Below are 22995 nucleotides of genomic sequence, written 5' to 3' on the forward strand. Positions count from 1 at the left end.
ACTTTTGTCACCATTTTTTCTTCTTCGTATCGGTGTTAAATTTTCTACATAATTTATAAATAATATTCACCAAAGTGACAATTTCATGTGAGCTGTACACTTATACTGTTTATTACACTGTTATTCTCCTAAATTAATTGTAATTAATAGTAATTCGACACGTAATTATATTACTAATAACATAAAACGTTCATTAAATTCTTAATTATAATTAAAGAGTGATCACTACATACTTATTTTAGACCACATTCATTTTCAGTCGCTCCTGTGATATACATTACGTGCATCAACTAATTACTTGTAATTAATTATGATCAAAAAATTAATTTGTTTTACTAGTGTATTAATAAATAACTTAATTCTAGATCTAGTGGATTTTTGATACAAAATGCAGATAAGTTCAATTTTTGTATTCACAGTTACACAGTTCACAATTAAATCTGGTTACCCTTTCACTCGTGAACCAACATTTTAGTCACACGTGGTCAGCCCACTGGAACGGAATGCGTGTGAAAATAATTGTATTCCATTCCAGTTGCACACACAGCCTTTTCTACGACCCGCTAATAACACGTAAACGAAGCTTGTGTTAGTAGCACAATAACAACATTATAAAATTAATTCACAACACACCTTTGTTTCGCATAGCCTCGTGCGACTTTAAATTTAGTTTTCACGCTTGTTTTTTGATTGATCAAATAAAATTCTGTCGAAAATGGCATGTATGTATATTTATATAATTATGTATATATAGAGAGTGCATTTTACAATCGTAATACATACAGTGTGTTCACCTATTAAAATGTAACACAAAATTTCGTATATTAAAACCAATTACAAATATATACAGAGGCATTTCAATGAGAACATTCGAGTCGAAAATAACGGATCGAGCAAAAGCGTCCGTTCCGTGTAGGTATGTTGCAAAAATGACAAAATCTTCCAATAAATACGCATGTAAAAAAACTTAAATTATAACGAATAGTAGTAACCTTTGCTATAGTTGATCATTTTCGTCTTTTATAAGTTAAATATTTATCACTATGGCTTGCAATTAAAAGTACATCTGATTACAATATCGTAAAACTACTTCTCTAGACACAAATCATTTTCAAACTGGCGTTTTTAGTACCGTGGAAGTGTTTAAAGCTAGTCTAATTAAACAAAAAAAAAAATGGCAAGAGAAGATGATGAGTATTTGCGAGCGTATTGCACAATGTCATGAATAATTGACTTGGATGGGCCATCCAAAGTGTTAATTCAGGAACACCCTGTATAGTTTTAGAGCTACCATCTAAACAGTGCAGATCTACCGTATGTATACACAAGAATAAATAAATAAATAGTGTTTCAGTGTAACTGGCACTAAAATGAATTACACAGATCAAAATAATCACAACCATTTAAAACGTAAGTACGTGATGTGTCGACTAAAAACGCCAGGATTATACTAGTAAGATATTAATACTTTATATATAACACAATAAAAACTATCGTCAGTCTTCACAGTTATACAAATACGCCGTTATTTGAAATGTTCAACACTGTTTATAATCTACGAAATAATCAACTGACCGAAAAATATAACATTTACACAATTTTTTCTGCTTTAGTCCGTTGAATTGGTCACAATGCGCTTGCGCATTTATTATTTATTATCTTCAGTGTCTACACCAACATATAAAAAACTGTACACCACCAATTCATGTTAAAAATAAACGAATCGAATGAAAATATTGTCAGGTTTCAGTCGGCGGTTTAGGAGATTACTAAAATATACACAATAAATTCGAGGACTGGATGGCTGGATCGGGGATTTCATGGATTAGGTGAATTATTAAAGCGGGGCTTAGCACGTGGAGTTTGATGTGTTCGTTGGTGGGGGAGGTCTCAACAACACTAGAAAAACGATCGCCGTTTACTATTGTCAGTTCATGTGTAGGGCCCGCGAAGGTAAAACGGTAAAAAAACAAAACAAAAAAAGTATCCACATTGGCTATGAACAAATCGTCGCAACGGTGGCACTTGTCAGAAAAGTTGGGTTACGATTACGAGAAACGTCAATTTGTGGACATAGCACGCTTGATTGGACGTATATTAAAATTAATTGTACACCAAACGAGTATTTAAGACAATAGTGATCCTAATAAAATATACACAAACTAATCTCGTCAAAGTTAAAGCTTAGAAATAAATGTTTAATCTCTAATTTAGCAACTAATGATTTACGAAAGACAATTGGACATTTTGTGAGAACAGCAGTAAATGTGTTAATGGCTTTAATTGCAACATGTCTTTAAATTCCCAGAACCTTGAAAAAATAAACACACTAAAAAACATTTTAGAGCACATGAAGAATTCAAGTCTGAAACGTTTTTATTCTTTGAGCTTTGTTCTAATAAATGAATAGTGACTTTTTTAGCCTTTTTTCGTGGATTGCAGTCAACTTGATAAAATTACATAGACGGATGGAGAAAATCCCAAAAATATGAATTAGGCCCTAAAAATCTAAAATTTTAATGGACGAGCTACTTAAGAGTTAATTTCGCAGGAAATCCTTTTGATATTGAAGAATTTCCACACTTCATAGCTTTCCAATACATAAATCGGAACTTGTCGATTTCTATATTACATAAGTATTATTTTTAAAGAACGAATTACGCATCTGATGTCAGGATATAATTACGCAATAAATGTAACAATCTTAAGAGTGCATAATTAATGTCAGCAACATGTTTCGCGTTAATAGCATCTTCAGGTCGACAAAAGAAACTTTTGGGGTTAAGTCGGGTTCACGATTCTGACAGCAAACGGACTTAAGCTGTATCGTTCTTGTTATTTTTTTCATTTACCTTCTCTTTTCTTTTTAATCGTTTCATTTTGAAAGTATGAACAAAAAATAAACTGTACTCTTGTGAATATTTAACCAAATAATTTTAAAATCGCCACGAATCTTTGGTATAAAAAGATAATTATTCAATATAGAGAGAGATATGGAAAACTGCTACTAAAATTTTCACCATCTGATCGAAAAAAAGTCGTGTAGCAACCTTTGAAATTTTACGTTAAAAAATTATACTGACTACATTTACATCTGACATTTACGGTCAAATAACTGTCGAATAAAGTGGCACTGCCAACGTCATTATTAAAAATATATATATATATGCATATCATAGCTTACTAGACGACTTTTTTATATCTTTCCGAAATACCAAATCATCATATGTGTTTTTTTTAATCTCATAGTATCTAATTAGACTAGAAACAGACTATATAATACTGAGACATTTTAAAAACACAAATTTTAAGCAATTTTCCTGAAATTAATACTTAGTATTTTCAAAATATAACGTTCTATCCTTGTCGCACACTCTTAAAGTCAACCATTCCAGAGCTATAAAACAACTTGTGCATAAAATATATAAAAAAAATCAAATCAAATTGTGCCTAAAATTTTTATCATCCCTTTTTTTTGACAAGTGCTACCTGCAACCCCCGGACCTCCACACCTGCGAGCTGCCGCGTCCACCCCTTCCCCGCCCATGGTAAAATTTCGCTCTACAAAAATACCATCCGTACCGATATCCATCAAAAACCCATCACAAAAATATAGCCCCCGCACGCACCCTCCCCCCTCCTAATCCACCCCCTCCGCCGTCGCGAGAAAACCGCCGAGCGAAAATCAGAAGTGGGAACAATAATTTATCTTAATCGCCTAATAGTTACCAATATTTATATAAAATTAGGATAGTTTTAGGTCGTATGTGACAGTACACACAGGGGGACACGTAACGTTCTTTTATCTGTTAAATCTTATAGACATCCGTAACATTTTCATCGCATCGCGAACACCACCGTGACCGCGCACAACGCCACCAACGCGCACACACTTCGCGGGGCGGGGGCGGCGCCCAGCGTGAGTTCCTCGCTCTTCATCACTTCGTTGGGATGCTTGTTGTACGTCTTGGCCTTCTTCGTCGTCGTCGGCGGCGGCGTCGTCGTTGTCGTCGTCGTCGACGTCGTGGTGGTGCGCGGCGACGTGACCGGCCACCATCGGGACGCTGTCGCCGGCGTCGGCGCCGACGTCGTCTGCGTGGGGCCCCACACCTGCGAATTTCAATTTAAAATAAACATGAAATGTATTTTTTCAGTGCTTTGCCCCGTTACCTTGAAGACGATCTTCATGTTGTGCGTGGTGCACCGGCCGCCGATCCGCCGGTGGAGGTCGTCGCTCGTCGACGTCGAGATGAAGTAGTAGTCGTGGCCGGGCAGGAACTCCAGCCCGCCCGGCTGGGGCGTGAACGGCCTGAAAGTGATCGTGAAGTACATCAGCTTGTAGGGCTTGTCGCAGACGGCGATGATCCGCGGGTTGGGGTTCGTGATGCGGCAGGTCTCGTACTCGTCCTTGCTGACGTTGTAGATGATGTACTTCTCCATCTCCTCGTCGCGGGTGCCCGGCACGTACACCGGGCAGATCAGGTTGACCTGGTCGTACTCGAACTTGAGGTTGTAGCGATTCACGTCGATGATGTTGTCGGTGTTGTCGATGCGAAAAATGGGGTTCGACGAGTTCCAGTGGATGGTGTAGAACTTGGCGCTGCTCGGGATCGTTGCCGTCACGAAACTGTGTAGGCTGAACGTGAGGAGGATTAGGCCGTTGACGAGGACGCTAGCTTGCCAAACCATCTTGTCTTGCTTATGGTGAGCGGACGATACTTTACATGTCTTCGTGGAGACGAGGCGGCTCAACCTGAAGCAAAGCGAACGAGATTTAGTATTTTTATTACTGCGTAAAATGTAGATGAGACGCCTATGGTGCGTATATCATACCGCGTGTTCGGAACGGTCACATACGCGCGTGAGAGGTGCTGATACAAATAAAGACAGTGGTTAGCTGCAGAGGCACGATGTACTCGAGTAGTGGAGGAAAGGGCCATCGAGCTAAGGAGTTCGAAGAAATAGTGGATATTAGAGATTGTTAACAACTTGTAGTATGTACAGTGGTTGTAATAAAATTGTTAAGTACGGATTTCGGCCATCATTGAAAAGCCCATTCCAACCCTTAACCCTTGTAACAATATGAGATAACGATTTAAAAAGCCGCTATATTAAATTACGTTGCACATGCTTTTAATTCTAAATTTGAATTTCAAACCTGAATAATAATTCGTAATAAATATGTTGTACGTAATTAAAATCCACACGACCTTAATTACAACTTTTAAATTACTTAGCCATCCTTAGTGTTTATTACTTTTCAAACGTAAGCTAAAATATCGGTCTTCCGTTTCCGCATGTCTGTCTGTTGGCGATTTTATTATAAATATAGCTTAAAAATTACAATGCTGATTGCTATGGAATTTTAGGTATGCTTGAAGATTATCGTTTAAATAGTAAAACACTAAAATTTTTCTGTTCATTCCCACTAAAAAATTGATGACGTCATGTCAAAATTTTGCTAAATTAGACAGCAAAAATTTATATAAAAATTGATGACGGCTTCTTACAATTTGGTCGAATAAATGTTAGTTAAATTTTATAAAATAAGATAGTCCTGCACTTGCGGTCTATGAATCCGTGTTCAGTTTTTAACCCTAGAGATCCCTATGTTAGGGGAAAAAAATCAAAATTGTACAATAATTTACAATTTAACTTTGGAAGCGGAAAACCGAATTAGAAAAAACTTTCAGCAACATAGTATTTTAATTAATATTAACAGAATATTAATAAAATCGTATTTCTTAAATTTTCAACAACAGAAGGATAAACATTCGCATTCTTTAACTTTTTGTTCAATTTATCACTGCTACATAGTTATATTCAAGCTCGAACTGAAGATGAACATTTATTTCCAAAACTCGGCTTCGATGTAATCTGTTGTATAGCATAGGATCGAGAAAAAACCTGTATAATACTCCAAATCGTCAATAAAAATTTGATGGCTCCCCCAAAAATTGATGACGCCATCTTACAATTTAGTCGAATAAATGTTAACTAAATTTTGTAAAATAACATACTACTACATTTGTGGTCTATGAACCCGTGTTCAGTTTTAATTTTATATATCCAGATGTTTGGGGAAAAAATCAAAATTATATAATATTTTACAATTTAACTTTGGAAGTGGAAAATCGAATGATTCAAAACAGGATTAGAAAAAAATCATAGTTGGTAAAATCAAAATTTATCATTCATATAAAAAAATATTAATGGATCGCCGTAAAATCTTTATTATAACAGAAATTTAATCAATATTAAAGAATATTAACAAAATTGTATTCCTTAAATTTTCAACAACATAAGGAAAACATCCACAATATCGTTTCTTTTTTAATGTTTTGTTCATTTTATCACTGCTACACAGTTATATTTTATCTCGAACTGAAGATAGACATTTATTTCCGAAACTCTTTAAATGTAATCTATTTTATAGCACAGGATCGAAAAAAAAGCTGTTTACTCGAATTCGTTAATGAAAATTTTTCCGGGTATGGCTCCCCAAAAAATTGATGGCGCCATCTTACAATTTGGTCGAATGTTGATTAAATTTTATAAAATAACATACTCCTGTATTTGTGGTTTATGAATCCGTGTTCGGTTTTAACCTTACATATCCCGATGTTTGGAAAAAAAGCAAACTTATATAACAGCATTTTACAATAATTTAACTTTGGAAAAGGAAAACCGAATGCTTCGAAACAGAATTAGAAAAAAATTGGCTTTAAAAAAATCAAAGTTGGTAAAATCAAAATTTACCACTCATATAAAAAACTATTAATGGATCGCCGTAAAATCTTTATTATAACAGAAATTTAATTAATATTAAAAAATATTACCAAAATTTTCAACAACACAAGGAAAAACATCCACAATATCCCTTCTTCTTGAATGTTTTTTTTCATTTTATCACTGCTACACAGTTATATTTATAGAAAAAAGCTGTATACTCGAAATTATCAATGAAAATTTTTCCCTTTAGGGCTCCAAAAAAAAAAAAAACGCCATCGTATAATTTAATCGAATATTGATTAAATTTTATACAATAGTACACTTCTGTAGTTGTGGTTTATGAATCCGTGTTCGGTTCATAACCCTAGATATTCAGATGTTTCGCGAAAAAATCAAAATCGCATAACATTTACAATGTAACTTTGAAAGCGACAAACTGAATGGTTCGAATCAAGGTTAGAAAAAATCGAATTTAAGCTGAGATAGATTTTGGTAAATGACAACAATATTAAGAGTAATGACTGGAATGGAGAGGGGGTGGGTGGGCGGGCCTATTGTTTTTTTAATAAAAGATTCTCTATGCAAAAGTTAAACTTAACCCCACCCACCCACCCGTCTCTCATTTTTTTCTTCAGAAAGAAGAAATAAAATTTATAGCAAATTAGTAGAACAAAAAAAAAATACGATTCACGCTTCTTTTTAACAGCCTACGGTCCATTAGTTCCCATTCTACCTTTACAAAAGAACATATAATTCGTACCGCCCACCCACCCGGCCTCCATTTCCGTGATTCATTTTGTCTAGCCCGAATGAAAGGTAGATCGCAATTGAAGAGAGATAAAATCGTTAGAATGCGGTATCTGCTAAGATAAGATTGATTTTGGTAAAAAACATACCCTCTAAGAATATAGAGGGTGGGTGGGCGGGGCTAGTACTTGTTAAGATGAGACTGATTTTGGTAAATGACTGAACAATATTAAGAGTAATCACTGGAATGAAGAGGTGGTAGGTGGGCGGACGGGCCTATTGCTTGATTATAAAAGATTCTGTATGAAAAAGTTAAACTTATTTTTCATTTTCCCAATTTTTTTAGTTTTCATTTTATTTTGTATCACAATTTTTTGAATTTTCAAAATTTCAATTTTACGATGTCTCGTTTTTTTCGATTTTATAAAAGTTTCTCAATTTTTTTTTTTCAATTTTATCTTTATTTTTCATTTTTTCCGTCTATCTGTCCGCCGTTTGTCTTTTTATTAATCATATAATTCTTCAAAAAATTCTGGATTTATTTCCTTTCCGCTAATTTTTTGATATCCCAATTTTTCGTTTCTCAAGTTTTTCGATTTTTCCAGATGTTTTGGAAAAAATCAAAATTGTATAACAATGTTTTATAATTTAACTTTATAAGCGGAAAACCGAATGGTTTGAGCAGGATTAGAAAAAAATCAATTCATTTTATCACTAATACACAGTTACATTTTATCTCGAAGTGAAGGAAATTTTTCCGTTTATGGCTCCCCAAAAAAATGATGACACCACTTTGGTCGAATGTTGCATAAATTTTAAAAAATAGCATAGTTCTATAGTTGTAGTTTATGAATTCGTGTTCGGTTCATAACCCTAGATATTCAGACGTTTGGGGAAAAAATCAAAATGGCATAACATTTACTTAACTTTGAAAGCGGCAAACTAAAGGGTTCGAATCAAGAATAAAAAAAATCGAATAAAAAAAATCAAAATAAAACAAAAAATAAAACGGAAATTAAATTAATATTAACAGAAGGATAAACATTAATATTTCCTCTTTTTTTAAATCTTTGTTCAATTTATCACTGCTACACTGTAATTCACTTTATACCATAAGATCGAAAGAAAAAAACTTGTTCAGATGAGATTGATTTTGGTAAATGACTGAACAATATTAAGAGTAATGACTGGAATGGAGAAGGGGTGGTGGACGGGCCTATTGTTTTTTTAATAAAAGAGTCTGTATGCAAAAGTTAAACTTAGCCCCACCCACCCACCCGTCTCTCATTTTTTTCTTCAGAAAGAAGAAATAAATGTCATTGCAAATTAGTAGAACAAAAAAATTACGATTCACGCTTTTTTAACAGCCTACGGTCAATTAGTTCCCATTCTACCTTTACAAAACAATATATAATTCACCCCGCCCACCCACCCGGCCTCCATTTCCGTGATTCATTTTGTCTAGCCCGAATGAAAGGTAGATCGCAATTGAAGAGAGATAAAATCGTTAGAATGTGGTATCTGCTAAGATAAGATTGATTTTGGTAAACAACATACCCTCTAAGAATATAGAGGGTGGGTGGGCGGGGCTAGTACTTGTTAAGATAAGACTGATTGTGGTAAATGACTGAACAATATTAAGAGTAATCACTGGAATGAAGAGGGGGTGGGTGGGTGGGCGGTCCTATTGATTGTTTATAAAAGATTCTGTATGAAAAAGTTAAACTTATTTTTCATTTTCCCTATTTTTTTAATTTTGTATCACAATTTTTTGAATTTTCAAAATTTCAATTTTACGATGTCTCGTTTTTTTCGATTTTATAAAAGTTTCTCAATTTTTTTTTTCAATTTTATCTTTATTTTTCATTTTTTCTGCCTATCTGTCTGCCGTTTGTCGTTTTATTAATCATATAATTCTTCCAAAAATTCTGGATTTATTTACTGTCCGCTAATTTTTTGAAATCACAATTTTTCGTTTCTCAAGTTTTTCCATTTTTCCAGATGTTTTGGAAAAAATCAAAATTGTATAACAATGTTTTATAATTTAACTTTGGAAGCGGAAAACCGAATGGTTTGAGCAGGATTAGAAAAAAATCAATTCATTTTATCACTCATACACAGTTACATTTTATCTCGAAGTGAAGGTGAAATTTTTCCGTTTATGGCTCCCAAAAAAATGATGACACCACTTTAGTCGAATGTTGCATAAATTTTATAAAATAGCTTATTCTATAGTTGTGGTTTATGAATCCGTGTTCGGTTCATAACCCTAGATATTCAGACGTTTGGGGAAAAAATCAAAATCGCATAACATTTACTTAACTTTGAAAGCGGCACACTAAAGGGTTCGAATCAAGAATAAAAAAAAAATCGAATAAAAAAAAAATCAAAATAAAACAAAAAATAAAACGGAAATTCAATTAATATTAACAGAAGGATAAACATTAATATTTGCTCTTTTCTTAAATTTTTGTTCAATTTATCACTGCTACACTGTAATTCACTTTATACCATAATTTCGAAAAAAAAAACTTGTTAAGATGAGATTGATTTTGGTAAATGACTGAACAATATTAAGAGTAATGACTGGAATGGAGAGGGGGTGGGTGGGCGGCCTTATTGTTTTTTTTTATAAAAGATTCTGTATGAAAAAGTTAAACTTAGCCCCACCCACCCACCCGTCTCTTATTTTTTTGTTCAGAAAGCAGAAATAAATGTCATAGCAAATTAGTAGAACAAAAAAATTACGATTCACGCTTTTTTTAACAGCCTATGTTCTATTAGTTCCCATTTTCACTTTGCAAAAGAACGTATAATTCACCCCGCCCACCCACCTGGCCTCCATTTCCGAGATTCATTTTGTTTAGCCCGAATGCAAGGTGGATCTCAATTGAAGAGTGATAAGATAAGATTGATTTTGGTAAACAACATACCGTCTAAGAATATAGAGGGTGGGTGGGCGGGGCTAGTACTTGTTAAGATGAGACTGATTTTGGTAAATGACTGAACAATATTAAGAGTAATCACTAGAATGAAGAGGGGGTGGGTGGGCGGGCGGGCCTATTGATTCATTAAAGAAGATTCTGTATGAAAAAATTAAACTTAGCCCCACCCACCCACCCGTCTCTCATTTTTTTCTTCAGAAAGAAGAAATAAATGTTATAGGTTATAGCAAATAAATAGCAGAACAAAAAAATTATGATTAATGCTTCTTTTTAACAACCTACGCTCCACATAATTCACCCCGTCCACCCACCCGGCCTCCATTTTAGTGATTCATTTTGTCTAGTCCGAATGAAAGGTGGACCTCAACTGAAGAGAGATAAAATCGTTAGAATGCGGTATCTGCTAAGATAAGATTGCTTCTGGTAAACAACATTCCCTCTAAGAAAATAGTGGGTGGGTGGGCGGGGCTAGTACTTGTTAAGATAAGATTGATTTTGGTAAATGACTGAACAATATTAAGAATAATCACTGGAATGGAGAGGGGGTGGGTGGGCGGTACCATTGTCTACTTATAAAAGATTCTATAGAGAAAATTTAAACTTAAACCCGCCCACCCACCCGTCTTCTCGTTTTTTATATCACAGATACGGGAGACCTATTTCTTCGTACTCTAAGGGTCATGAAAGGTCGTCAAAACGTAAGACTAGAGAGTCGGCCGACGGACTCGATTACAATACTTCGTTTGCTTACGCTCAGAAAGTAAAAAGCTGTGCACCAATCTTTAAAATATAATAAAAAATAAAAATTTGACCCCTGAAACTCCAGGCGGATTCATAAACTACAGGCACAAGAGAGTATATTATTTTATGAAATCCAAATAATGTTTAATGTAGAAAATTTTGAAGATACGTTATCAAGTTGTTAGTGGGAATAATTAGACAAATTTTGGTTAGTGCTTCACCACCTATATGATTTTCCTAAATCAAATTTTATAAAAATCGGTCCAGCAATTTCGGAAATAATCTGTCTAATAAATACCCAAACAGACAGACGACAGACAGAAATGGGAGAACAATTTTTTCGTACTCTAGACGTCATGAAACGTCAACTGATACTGTTATACTGACAAATTTTTAAAATCTTCAATTTCAGTTGGTTGGAATTGATACGTGACGAATTCAATTTACGCCACATCGAAGTCAACTTGAGATCGAACCCAACGAATTCACTCTATAAAGAAAGAAAACGATTCATTGCACGTTCAAATAATTAAGATAATTAATTAAAATCAAACAGTCAATATTAAAATGAAGAACGCGTTTAATAAACCTCAGATATCAAAATTGATTTAAGTTTCGTGCAACCTCTGCAAAAAATTTTGCAACAAAATTTCTTACAGGGCGCTTCTTTCTTACTAGACGACCCCTCGCCAAGAATTCTTCGCATTCTTCGATTCAACAATCGCCATTTAGTGACAAAGAAAGTGAAGATAGCACTCCCAGCCAGAAAAATTTAATTGTCCCACTAGACGCCATAAACATCAAACCGATTCAAACAAAGTGATTCAGCAGACATACATTCAATCCAGTAATGCCAGGTCAAAGTCGTAAAAACTTTAAACACGAATTCAAAATCACTTTCTTGAGTTATACCTCGCCGTCGGTACGATTTCGAAGATTCCGGATAATTCTCTTAAAAACACTCTAATCTAATTAAAATATCGATCACGAAAAGCAAAAACGTCACCGAAAACCCGTAAATTTTAATTTCACCTTTTTCGTTCTACCCCACTGTTTGCTGACCAAACATGAGGCGTGAGGAAACTGATTAATATAATTCTATTTACCCAAGGAAATGACTATGACAGTCATGTTTCGAATATTTCTTGTGCAATCAAAAGAATCCACGGTTCGCAATCGAACGAGTTATTATTAGCTTCGTTAACGAGTTAAGTGTTGACTTTTCATTGTTTAGTCTTGCGGCCTTTTAAAAATGCACCCTCTCAACGTGTGACGGAAGGAAATTGATTACAAGTTTCGCCACTTTGGAAAATTGATGTAATTATCTTGTTTCAGTGTCAGACGTGGAATCGTCAAATGCACCCTCGTGTTCGGCCGGGAATTGAAGTATGTGAGGGGGTGGATGTCTCGGCCAGAATTACTTAATTAGGCTATTAAATCAGAAGTTTTCAATTATAAGAATGCGGCAGGAAGGGAAAATTGATTGCAGCTACATTTAGAGAAAACTATTTTATAAAAATTTCAAAAAAATCCCGGAGGAAGCAGAAATGAAATTTTTTGAAAATTTTACATTACATGCTTTACGTCCGAGCGTGTATTTCTGGTTGCCTAAACCGCCCCGGATCGCCCATCCCGTCCAAACAATAGTCCAAAAGCCCACTATCTCCTCGTCCATTCTACTCATTTATCCTCGACCATCAGCCCTGTGCGGGGCTTCGATGGTTGTCATGGTGATCACGCTTTGGCCTCAGCGCGCGCTATTAACTTCCTGCTTTTTATAATATCCAAATCGAAAAAAATTAGGTGAAGTGCACTCGATCTGACACCTGACGAGTCGCCAATTTCATAGACAAGTGGCCGGTCTCGGCTTGAAAACAAACAAAACGCGAAAAAAGCGCCTAATTAAGAGAACAGCTAGAGCGGACGCCGTTACCGCAGTTTCACAAAACGGCACCGTATCAAGATCGGGATTATGGAAAGTCATCGTATGTCAATCGAACCGGCCGAAAAATAAACGAGATGTGCAGATAAGGCGCACGCACGATGTGAAAAATTACGAGCGCGATTTTCGTCATGCGGAAGTGACTGCGTCGGGTTTTCGAGAGGTGAATAGCACGGGGGCGAGGGAAGGCCCTGTGGCACTCCTGGTGCACGCCACTGCACACATTGTTTTTGAGTTAGACTCATTTTTAATAAGAGGTATGTCTGTCTATGTTTAAATAATTTCATATTATCCCTTGAAAATTTCTAACATTGTAGTAACAAAAATTCTCAGGCGACATAAGAATAAAAGGCGCACATAAAAGCTATGCACTTATCAAAAAATCTGTCGATATTTACGACGACCTCCTTCGCCCCTAAATTAAAACCCCCATTGCGTGTATGTTAGATCGTATGTTTCAGGAAGGATTTATTTAAAAATTTGCCCAGATCACGTCATCAAACTTTTCGGTGAATATAAAAATTTTCACTTGACGGTACAATGAAACTTTAATAATCTCGTGACCGTCTTGCCAGAGTTTTAAGTGAACTAGATGGACACTTTCTAAGAAAATTAAGAACGTAAATCGGTTACGAAAGAACACGCAAGAGCGCATTTCACAGCTTGTTTTTAAATTTACACTTATTTAAGGATTTTTGAGATGATATCATAAATTTCTGAAGGCACGAGAAGCGTTCTAACATCTACACGATGATTTTAAAACCCACATCTAAACTACAGTCCAACGGAAAAAATGTATTCTCAGTCTATACATACTTAACTTCGACTGTTTATGTTTATACTTCGAAATAATCCGACTATTAGTTGCCTCACCGCCGGCATTTGTGTTAGAAAAAATTGATCGAAGATTACTTCGACAGAACTTCCCGCGCCCATAAAGTACAGCAGTTCTTTCGAAAAATTAAAGATTTATTTTTGCTTACAATGACTTTAAAATGTCTGCAGGATTTCAAAGCATTCAGTTTTGCAACTCTTGATTTATTCAATAAAATAAATTGACTGATTTATTAATTTTTTTGTCACCCTGTATAAGCAAATTATCTAAAAAAAAAAATGAGTGCAATGATAAATTACAAGTACAGACTCATCATAATTTCTTCGGCAAACTTTTGAGCTGACGTCATCAATTTTTTGGAGGGGATAAGTAAATATATTTTCATTAAAAATTTATCATGCTTATCGTAACTGTAAACCATCTACAAGATTTCAAAGCATTCGGTTTTGCAAATTCCAAAGTAAATTACAAAATGTTGTTTCATGATTTTCATTTTTTTTCCAAAAATCTGGACGTTTCGGGTAAAAACTCAATTCGGAGTCATACACTACATGTGTAGGGCTATGTTATTTTATACAATTTAAAACCCATTTACTATGTACAATTTTGAAGTGACGTCATCACATTAGTGGTGGGGATGATTACTTAGTACTTTCGGAGATTATCTGTCTAAGAAATGGGAGACTATTTCTTCGTCCTCTAGGGATCATGAAACGTCGAGAAAATGTAAAAGTAGTGAGTCGGCCGACGGACGAGCTTACGTTCGGGAAGCCTAAATTGAAAAATTAAAAACTGAAAAACAAAAATATCTAAGAACTGAAAAATCGAAAAACCAAGAATTCGAGAAATCGAAAAATCTTAAGTTTAAAAAATTGGAAAATTAAAATATCAAGAAATCGAAGAAACGAAAAATTCATAAAATCGATAAATAGGAATATCAAGTAATCGAAAAATCGAAAAACAAGGAAATCGAAAAATAGAAAATTTTAAAAATCGAAAAATCAAAACACTGAAAAATCAAGAAATTGAGAAATTCCAAAACTGAAATGACGAAAAGTTGGGAAAACGAAAAATTGAGAAAATGAACGGTCCAGAAATAAAACATCAAAAGATGGAGAAACCGAAAAGTTAAAAATTGAAAAATTTAAAATTAAAAAAAAATTATCAATCAAAAAATCGAAAAATCGAGAAATTGAACAATCGAAAAATCGAGAAATCAAAAAGTCTAAAATATTGAAAAATTGAAATGTCGCGAAACCCGAAACATCAAAAAAACAGAACAAAAATCTAGAATTTAAAAATTGAAAAGCCACAGAAAAAACGAACAATCGAGAAATTGAAAAATTAAAATGAGGAAAAATCGAAAGATCAAGCAATCGAAACATCAAAAAATCGAAAAATTAAAAACTCCAGAAATCAAAAAATTCCCAAAATTGAAATGTTGAAAAACTGAGAAACCGAAAATTTGATAATTCCAGAAATCTAAAAATCGAAAAAGCGAAAAATTTTATAAATCGAAAAACTGAGATGTCAAGTAATCGAATTCATAAAATTGAAAAATTGAAAAATCAAAAAACTGAAAAACAGAAATATCGAAAAACTGAAAAATTGAGAAATCGAAATCAAAAAACGAAAAATTAAGAAATTGAACAATCGAAAAATTGAAACATCGAAATCTCGATAAATCGACAAATCGAAAGATTGAAAAATCGAAGAACTGAAAAATCGAAACATTAAAGAATCGAAAAACCAAAAAATTGAAAAAATAAAATATGGGAAAATTGGAGAAACTAAAAATTGAAAAATCGAGACACTGGAACATCAAAAAATCGAAAAATTAAAAAATCCAGTAATCAAAAAATTCCCAAAATTGAAATGTTGCAAAACTGAGAAAATTTGATAATTCCAGAAATCTAAAAATCGAAAAAGCGAAAAATTTTATAAATTGAAAACTGAGATGTCAAGAATTCGAATTAAAAATTCATAAAATGGAAAAACTGAAAAATCAAAAAACTGAAAAACAGAAATATCGAAAAACTGAAAAATGGAGAAATCGAAATCAAAAAACGAAAAATTAAGAAATTGAACAATCGAAAAATTGAAACATCGAAATCTCGATAAATCGACAAATCGAAACATCAAAGGATGGAAAAACCAAAAAATATGAAATTAAAAGCACTGAAAAATTAAAATATGGAAAAATTGAAGAAACTAAAAATTGAAAAATCGAGAAACTAGAACATCAAAAAATCGAAAAATTAAAAAATCCAGAAATCAAAAAATTCCCAAAATTGAAATGTTGAAAAACTGAGAAACCGAAAATGTGATAAATCGAGAAATCTAAAAATCGAAAAAGCGAAAAATTTTATAAATCGAAAAACTGAGATATCAAGAAATCGAATTAAAAATTCATAAAATGGAAAAATTGAAAAATCAAAAAACTGAAAACAGAAATATCGAAAAACTGAAAAATTGAGAAATCGAAATCAAAACACGAAAAATTAAGAACTTGAACAATTGAAAAATTGAAACATCGAAATCTCGATAAATCGATAAATCGAAAGATTGAAAAATCAAAGAACTGAAAAATCGAAAAATCAAAAAGTCTAAAATATCGAAAAATTGAAATATCGCGAAACCGAAACATCAAAAATTAGAACAAAAATCTAAAATTTAGAAATCCAAAAACTGAAAAATCGAAAAGCCAGAGAAAAAACGAACAATCGAGAAATTAAAAAATTTCGAAACTAAAATGACGAAAAATCGAAAGATCAAGCAATTGAAACATCAAAAAATCGAAAAATTAAAAATCCAGAAATCAAACAATTTCCAAAATTGAAATGTTGAAAAACTGAAAAACCGAAAATCTGATGCTTCGAGAAATCTAAAAATCGAAAAATTTGATAAATCGAAAAACTGATGTCAAGAAATCGAATTAAAAATTCATAAAATGAAAAAATTGAAAAATCAAAAAACTGAAAAACAGAAATATCGAAAAACTGAAAAATTGAGAAATCGAAATCAAAAAACGAAAAATTAAGAACTTGAACAATCGAAAAATTGAAACATCGAAATCTCGAGAAATCAAAAAGTCTAAAATATCGAAAATTGAAATCTCGCGAAACCGAAACATCAAAAATTAGAACAAAAATCTAAAATTTAGAAATCGAAAAACTGAAAAACAGAAATATCGAAAAACTGAAAAATTGAAAAATCGAAACATCGAAATCTCGATCAATCGACAAATTGAAAGATTGAAAAATCAAAGAACTGAAAAATCAAAAAATCGAGAAATCTAAAAGTCTAAAATATTGAAAAATTGAAAAATCTAAAAATTGAAATATCGCGAAACCGAAACATCAAAAAATAGAACAAAAATCTAAAAGCCAAAGAAAAAACGAGCAATCGAGAAATTAAAAAATTCTGAAACTAAAATGACGAAAAATCTAAAAATCAAGCAATCGAAACATCAAAAAATCGAAAAATTAAAAAACCCAGAAATCAAAAAATTCCCAAAATTGAAATGTTAAAACATTGAGAAACCGAAAATTTGATAATTCGAGAAATCTAAAAATCGAAAAAGCGAAAAATTTTATAAATCGAAAAACTGAGATGTCAAGAAATCGAATTCATAAAATGGAAAAATTGAAAAATCAAAAAACTGAAAAACAAATATCGAAAAACTGAAAAATTGAGAAATCGAAATCAAAAAACGAAAAATTAAGAAATTGAACAATCGAAAAATTAAAACATCGAAATCTCGATAAATCGACAAATCGAAAGATTGAAAAATTGAAGAACTGAAAAATCGAGAAATCAAAAAGTCAAAAATATCGAAAAATTTAAATATCACGAAACCGAAACATCGAAAACTAGAACAAAAATATAAAATTTAGAAATCGGAAAACTGAAAAATCGAAAAGCCAAAGAAAAAACTAACAATCGAGAAATTAAAAAATTGCGAAACTTAATAATCGAAAGATCGAAAAATTAAAAAATCCAGAAATCAAAAAATTCCCTAAATTGAAATGTTGAAAAACTGAGAAACCGAAAATTTGATAATTCGAGAAATCTAAAAATCTAAAAAGCGAAAAATTTTATAAATCGAAAAACTGAGATGTCAATAAATCCAATTAGAAATTCATAAAATGCAAAAAACTGAAAAACAGAAATATCGAAAAACTGAAAAATTGAGAAATCGAAATCAAAAAACGAAAAATTAAGAAATTGAACAATCGAAAAATTAAAACATCGAAATCTCGATAAATCGACAAATCGAAAGATTGAAAAATTGAAGAACTGAAAAATCGAGAAATCAAAAAGTCAAAAATATCGAAAAATTGAAATATCACGAAACCGAAACATCGAAAACTAGAACAAAAATATAAAATTTAGAAATCGGAAAACTGAAAAATCGAAAAGCCAAAGAAAAAACTAACAATCGAGAAATTAAAAAATTGCGAAACTTAATAATCGAAAGATCGAAAAATTAAAAAATCCAGAAATCAAAAAATTCCCTAAATTGAAATGTTGAAAAACTGAGAAACCGAAAATTTGATAATTCGAGAAATCTAAAAATCTAAAAAGCGAAAAATTTTATAAATCGAAAAACTGAGATGTCAATAAATCCAATTAAAAATTCATAAAATGCAAAAAGCTGAAAAACAGAAATATCGAAAAACTGAAAAATTGAGAAATCGAAATCAAAAAACGAAAAATTAAGAAATTAAACAACAAATCGAAAGATTGAAAAATCGAAACATCAAGAAAAACCAAAAAATATAAAATTAAAAGCGTTCAAAAATTAAAATATGGAAAAATCGAAGAAACTAAAAATTGAAAAATCGAGAACTGGTCCATCAAAAAATAGAACTTGCACATGCAAAATTTAAAAATCCAAAAATTGAAAAATCAAAGAACCAAAAAAAATTGAAAAATCGAGAAATTAAAAAATTCCAAAACTAAAATAACGAAAAATCCTTGAAAAATCGGGCAATCGAAACATCAAAAAATTGAAATTTTAAAGGATCCAGACATAACCTTAAAACATCTGCAAGATTTCAAAGCATTCGGTTTTGCAGATTCAAAATTAAATTGCATGTAGTTTTATAATTTTAATTTTTTTTTTCCAAAAATCTGGACGTTTCGGGTAAAAACTCAACACGGAGTCATAATCTACAGAGAGACAGACAGACAGACAGATGGAAAAGAGAGACTTTAGGGGTCAAGAAACGTCGGGAAAACGTAAAAGTACAGAGTCGGCGACGGACTCGATTACAATACTTCGCTTACGGTCGAGAAGTAAAAATATAGATAGATAGATATCTTTTATTATTAGAAAGATTGTTATAGAAACAACTTTAAAGCGAAAATCTGATTGCCTGAGGTAAAAACTCGAGGCGGATTCATAAACCAAAAGTATAGACAATCCACGAAAATAGTGGTTTTATCATTTTGGATTTGCCAAGCTTGGCGTTTGCGAAGAAACATCCACAATAAAGAACCGCAAAGTAAATTTGGAGTGGTGCCATGAATTTACGTCTAGTAACCTGCATTATTCGTTGATAAGAATGGCGAAGGAGTCAAAGTCGTAAAACCACTGTTTCCGTGGATGGCCTATACCGGAGTGTGATCAAATTGATGATGGGGATTATGGATGTATCCAATAAAAATTAACACAGACGACAGGGGAACCTATTTTTTCGTACTCTAGGAGCCATGAAACGTCGAGAAAACATAAAAGTTGGGAGTCGTCGGATGGACCCTATTACAATACAGAAGTTAAAATTTTATCACGTGATTATAAGGGGTTGGACGGCAACACATCAGGGTCAACCAATGTCAACTACCCTTGGGTAAAAATATACACAAATTGAGAGAACTGAAGAGAAAAATGATAAAAAAACGAGTTTTAAATTCTACCTGCTACTGGCATAGTGTCATTCAGGTTCTATTAACACAAGCAGGGGTCAGTTGCACGCAGCGGTCAGAAAGATTTGCATATAATTACACAGATTTTACCTCAATTTAACTTGGATTAAAACTCAGCGTGAACTAACGTATGTAATCTCGGTTATTCGCATATTGACAAATATTTTTATTCCTCTTAAATTTTCTACCAATAGGTATCACGTAAAAAATAAAACAGTTTGTTCAGAAATTTTATTTTTTAAGGACCTGTAGGCAGTGATAACCCTTATAAGTTCTTTTTGGGTATTAGAGCTACCACATAGGGTAAACTAACCGTGGCGCGCAAGTGACCAACACTCCACTTGTATTGCTACCTTGAACTTCACATGGCAAAAATTTACCAAGCAGATATTTTATAAACAAATCTAATCAATGTTTTCTATGACGTCACTGACCTTTCAGGAGGGATGAACAAATTAATTTGAAACGTTCCGACACAAACTGTAATAAAATCTGCTTTTACAAATTTTGTTTTCCAACATGCAACAGACGGACGGAAATGGGGGACCGACTTTTTCATGCTGTAGCAGTTACGACAAGTCGAAAGCAGAAATACCTCAATAAACACAAAATTCTTGCTCGTAGAAGGAGTTCCTGAACAAATATTTATCTCTGATCTTAATTAATACATATATCGACTTCCTTATTAGAAAGTTTCATTGTGTCATTGTTGCACTATTCACAGGATTAATTTGGATTTGCATAAATTTTGTCCAAAGTAAAGTTTAAAAGAACAAATTTCGTACGCAAATTAACCAGTAAAAACACCGGAAACGAGATATATTTTCCAGAATTATTATTCATGCTCCCACACGACAGGTCAGGGTTTTTGCTGCACCTCAAATCAAAATTAAACCGTGAAATCATACTCAATCGCTGCGAAGCCCGCAAGAACTACAAACGATCCAACTTTCTATAATTCATATTTCAAAAACACACGAAAACGTACCGATTTATAAATCGTGTATTTACTCTGAACAAATATGTACAATTTTATATTAAAAGCATTATTACGTCCAGAATAGGCAAATGAGAAAATAATTTTCTACGTCGACAAATGTCTGTTTTGTGTGCTTGTTGCTGAGGTTCCCACAGAAAAATTGAGGAAATGAACAAGGAGGTGATTGCGAAATGGTCGATCATTACCGATGTTTGTTAACTTATAGGTCTGTTATGGGAACGACTTCCTCATTCTGTTTGCGATTAAATTACAAAATTAACTGGCCATTTAATAGTTGTTAATTAAGTACGAGCAGAGGCTTAAATTGTGATATTTATGGGCAACAATGCGCTTACGCGGCCGCGATAAGCGCAGTATTTGTGGGCAAAAAATTTAAATTGAGTTATTTGATGGGATTTACATGTGTAGCAGTTTTGCTGCTTGGAACGGAACACCGCTTTGGATACGTGTAATACATGTAGAGGTTATACACTTGACATATTTTTGGCAGTGGTTTAAGTTTACTTGACACATCCACTAATGAAAATATAAAATACTAAATATACAAATTTCAATAGTGCCCAGATCTAGCCACTAGCTTTGTATGAGGGACGAACAAGCTTGGAGTTCTCGGGTCTTGAATAAATTTCAATAAAAAAGTCTCAGTTGGTTGGCGTTTTTTATTTTTAATATAACGCAACGTTTCGGGCCAGATTTGGCTGTTCTTCAGGCTTGTTGTAATAATGTCACGTTTAGTGAATCCCTCTCGAACACTATAAACACAAGCATTCGGTTAGAATATTTAAATATAAATGCATAAGATGTTCTATCAGCTATTGATTATTCAATAACTGCGTTTCTTGAACTTCTTCGCCTAGACAATTGTTACATGTGAACTTTAAATTTATGACAACTTTTCTTTTGTCTTTGTAATTTCTAAACTTACTCAAAAATGTGTCTATTCTGACTATTTATGCAACTGTTAGTCCATGAAGACGTTATCAAATATTGGTATTGTAATTAGCACATGAATAAGGAAACATGAAGTGTGAAAACTTTATCACTCGGAACGTCTTATCAGCTTGACAAGCAGTTTACAGTTATCACTTTACATAACAGATAGTTAAAGGTCAATGTTACACATGTAATTTGTAACAAACGTCACCGAGTCATCTCTAAAACAACAACAAGTAGGCTTATGTCACCTCAAATTTGAAAGGTCACTAGATATAACATTATTAGTAGATTATTTCTCCTACGAACAAATGGACGTTCAATTAAAAAAAAAAAACCTGTGACAAAAGAGGAAATACCGACATTCACCGCAAAGAATTCCATTACATTTCGTGCAAGAAAAATGGAATTATAAGCGCTGCATTCATTTCCGATTTTTTCCAAAAAAACACTTCACAGCTGATTGTCCACTATTCACACCGACCGAATTTTTCTATTTATTCCCGTTTTAATTATTCCCAACTGCTCGAGGCACTAAAATCATAAATACCTCGACGTTAATGAAGAAGTGTCAGCAGCCGCAATTAACACACAACGTGCAGATGATGGCCAATAAAACTTCCATAAAGCAAAAGATGCGAAAATGGGCCAAGACGGAAACCCGATCCGAAAAATTCGATCACAATGGCCCCAGATTAAAAATCTAAATTGATTATCGGCAAAGCAAATTAAGCGTTAATTCGGGCCGCACGCCTTTTTGGCCCCAGCAAATGCAAATCGTGGTGGAGCAATAAAGGATTTTTGTGGATGTGGTAGTGGAAGACGAGGCGATTTTCCGGCGGCGGGGGCCGCCCCCGGTGGGCGGCAGTGCTGTAACGCTGAATAATTCACGCCAATTGATCAATAAATCAAATTACGATTCATAAAAAATATACAAAGGTGATTGATAAGACATGGCTTACCTATTGTTAAAAGTATATGGTTCATAATTGGAAAAGAAACATGGCAAACGGGACTTGAACGCACTCACGCATCGAGTCGCACCAAGCACTTTAAGTTAAATTCTTTCTTGTTAACATATTTTTGGGAAAAACGGCACGATTGTGTTAGGAATTTCACGAAAACACATCATAAAGTCGGGTTCTTGCACCAACATTCCTTTGCCATTTTGTCACTCAGCTTCACTGAC

General features: G+C 33.2%; 1 protein-coding gene across 1 annotated transcript; it reads right to left on the reverse strand.

Moving 5' to 3' along the window:
- Nucleotides 1-712: 712 nt before the first annotated feature.
- Nucleotides 713-22986, reverse strand: LOC135124225 (ephrin-B1-like). Its single transcript, XM_064049137.1, has 3 exons — nt 22769-22986; nt 4171-4753; nt 713-4110 (listed from the first exon to the last, which is right to left on the reverse strand). The coding sequence occupies exons 2-3, from the start codon at nt 4687-4689 to the stop codon at nt 3838-3840; spliced, it is 792 nt and encodes a 263-aa protein (XP_063905207.1). The 5' UTR covers nt 4690-4753; nt 22769-22986; the 3' UTR covers nt 713-3837.
- Nucleotides 22987-22995: the final 9 nt, after the last annotated feature.

The sequence above is a fragment of the Zophobas morio genome, unplaced genomic scaffold (genome assembly GCF_036711695.1).
Source record: "Zophobas morio isolate AGI-343-1 ecotype UQ-CSIRO unplaced genomic scaffold, CSIRO_AGI_Zmor_V1 ptg000007l, whole genome shotgun sequence".
NCBI lineage: Eukaryota > Metazoa > Arthropoda > Insecta > Coleoptera > Tenebrionidae > Zophobas > Zophobas morio.

Excerpts from the sequence above, each read along its gene's own strand:
- LOC135124225 (XM_064049137.1), bottom strand. The coding sequence starts at position 4,689 with ATGGTTTGGCAAGCTAGCGTCCTCGTCAACGGCCTAATCCTCCTCACG. Across the intron at positions 4,111-4,170 it reads ACATGAAGATCGTCTTCAAG|GTGTGGGGCCCCACGCAGAC; the intron begins GTAACGGGGCAA and ends TGAAATTCGCAG.